General features: G+C 51.2%; 1 protein-coding gene across 1 annotated transcript; it reads left to right on the forward strand.

Annotated features, from left to right (window-relative positions):
• Positions 1–737: 737 nt before the first annotated feature.
• Positions 738–932, forward strand: UREG_07933 (uncharacterized protein; the record flags this gene model as incomplete). The annotated part of the gene is made up of 1 exon (XM_002582165.1): positions 738–932. The coding sequence occupies one exon, from the start codon at positions 738–740 to the stop codon at positions 930–932; it is 195 nt and encodes a 64-aa protein (XP_002582211.1).
• Positions 933–1,495: the final 563 nt, after the last annotated feature.

Consider the following 1,495-nt stretch of genomic DNA (forward strand, 5'->3'; position numbering starts at 1 on the left):
GATAATTTGGGCACATTGCTGGTGCCGCGTGCACATTCTCTCTACCATTCAATATATAATAAAAAACATTATTATTTATTGAATGGTAGAGAGAATGTGCACGCGGTTGAAAAGAAGAAACAATTAGTTGGCGCTCTGAAATAGCATGGCCAGGGAATACTTACCTCAAACAAAAATACTTTCGGATGAATGTGCCCGTCACCCCCGAACGCCGAATGCTGAAAATCAATACCAGAGAGTGTTTAAACGGTGTAGCTAGGCTGAAAGACAAGAGCCGCAAACGTTCCCACAAACCAGAAGGGAAATCGACTTCAACAGAGGTTCACAGAACCCAGTCTCCGCGCGATCTCAATTTCTCTCGTCGCCGATTCCAGAGATTGTACACGTATTTTTGATGAATACCAGCTGGGTTGTCCTCAGAAATACCGTTTGCACGGTCAAGTTCAATTTGGACTCGGCCTAGCTGGGAGAATGCGCACTTACGTTCACATGGGGCACCAGAATGAGAACGCAATTGCGTAAGCGAGTTGCACCAGTATTCTGTATACTTTTCGGTCTCACCATCCTTGTCTGCGGTTGCTAAAGGGGCAACTCTCCATCCGTTAAGTTTGCCGAGCAGGGACGGGGTATGATCGCGATAGGTGTCGACACCGGGAACGATCCATCGGTCGACCACCTTGATACTCCCACCAGTGAACTGAACTCGTTTCTCAACCTTGCTGCGACCGGGCTTTTTCATGGCACTCTTCAACACGGGGGCCGATGGTGTCGATGTGTTGGAACGATTTGAAACCGTTGAACGCAAGGACGTGGCGCAACTGGAGCGAGCAGAAGAAGAAGTAGAAGTGGAACTGGACAAAGAAGATGAAGAGGAAGAAGAGGAGGAGGATGATGCATTGCTGCGAGAAGCAAGACGACAACCAGCACGTTGAGCAAGGGAAGGACGAGTCGATCCAACGGATCGAGCAGAAGTAGAAGTGGAGGTCGAAGCAGACAAAGAAGATGAAGAGGAAGAAGAAGAGGATGATGATGCATTGCTGCGAGAAGCAAGACGACAACCAGCGCGTTGAGCAAGGGAAGGACGGGTCGATCCAACGGAGCGAGCAGGGATGGCAGGACGGGCGAGATCAGTGGAATTGGCAGGGCGGCGAAGCGCAGTGCGAACCACAGAAGATCCAACAGAGGAGAATGACTCGTTATGGCGTGTGTTGCTGGAAGCAACACGAGAAGCAGCAGCGCGTTGGGCAAGGGAAGGACGGGAAGGGACAGCGGGACGCGCATCGCGACTAATCGCAGCACGAATAATGGAAGATCCAGCAGATGAGAAAGACTCATTGCGAGCATCGATAGATGAAGAAACAGAGACCTGGCGGGATGGAGGGGCATCGGGGCGGGCAGGGGCGGAACGAACATTGCGACTCAGCGCAGCTCGAACAACAGAGGATCCAGCAGATGAGAAAGACTCATTGCGGGCATCCACAGAAGAAGAAACAGC

The sequence above is a fragment of the Uncinocarpus reesii genome, genomic scaffold (assembly GCF_000003515.1).
Source record: "Uncinocarpus reesii 1704 scaffold_12 genomic scaffold, whole genome shotgun sequence".
NCBI lineage: Eukaryota > Fungi > Ascomycota > Eurotiomycetes > Onygenales > Onygenaceae > Uncinocarpus > Uncinocarpus reesii.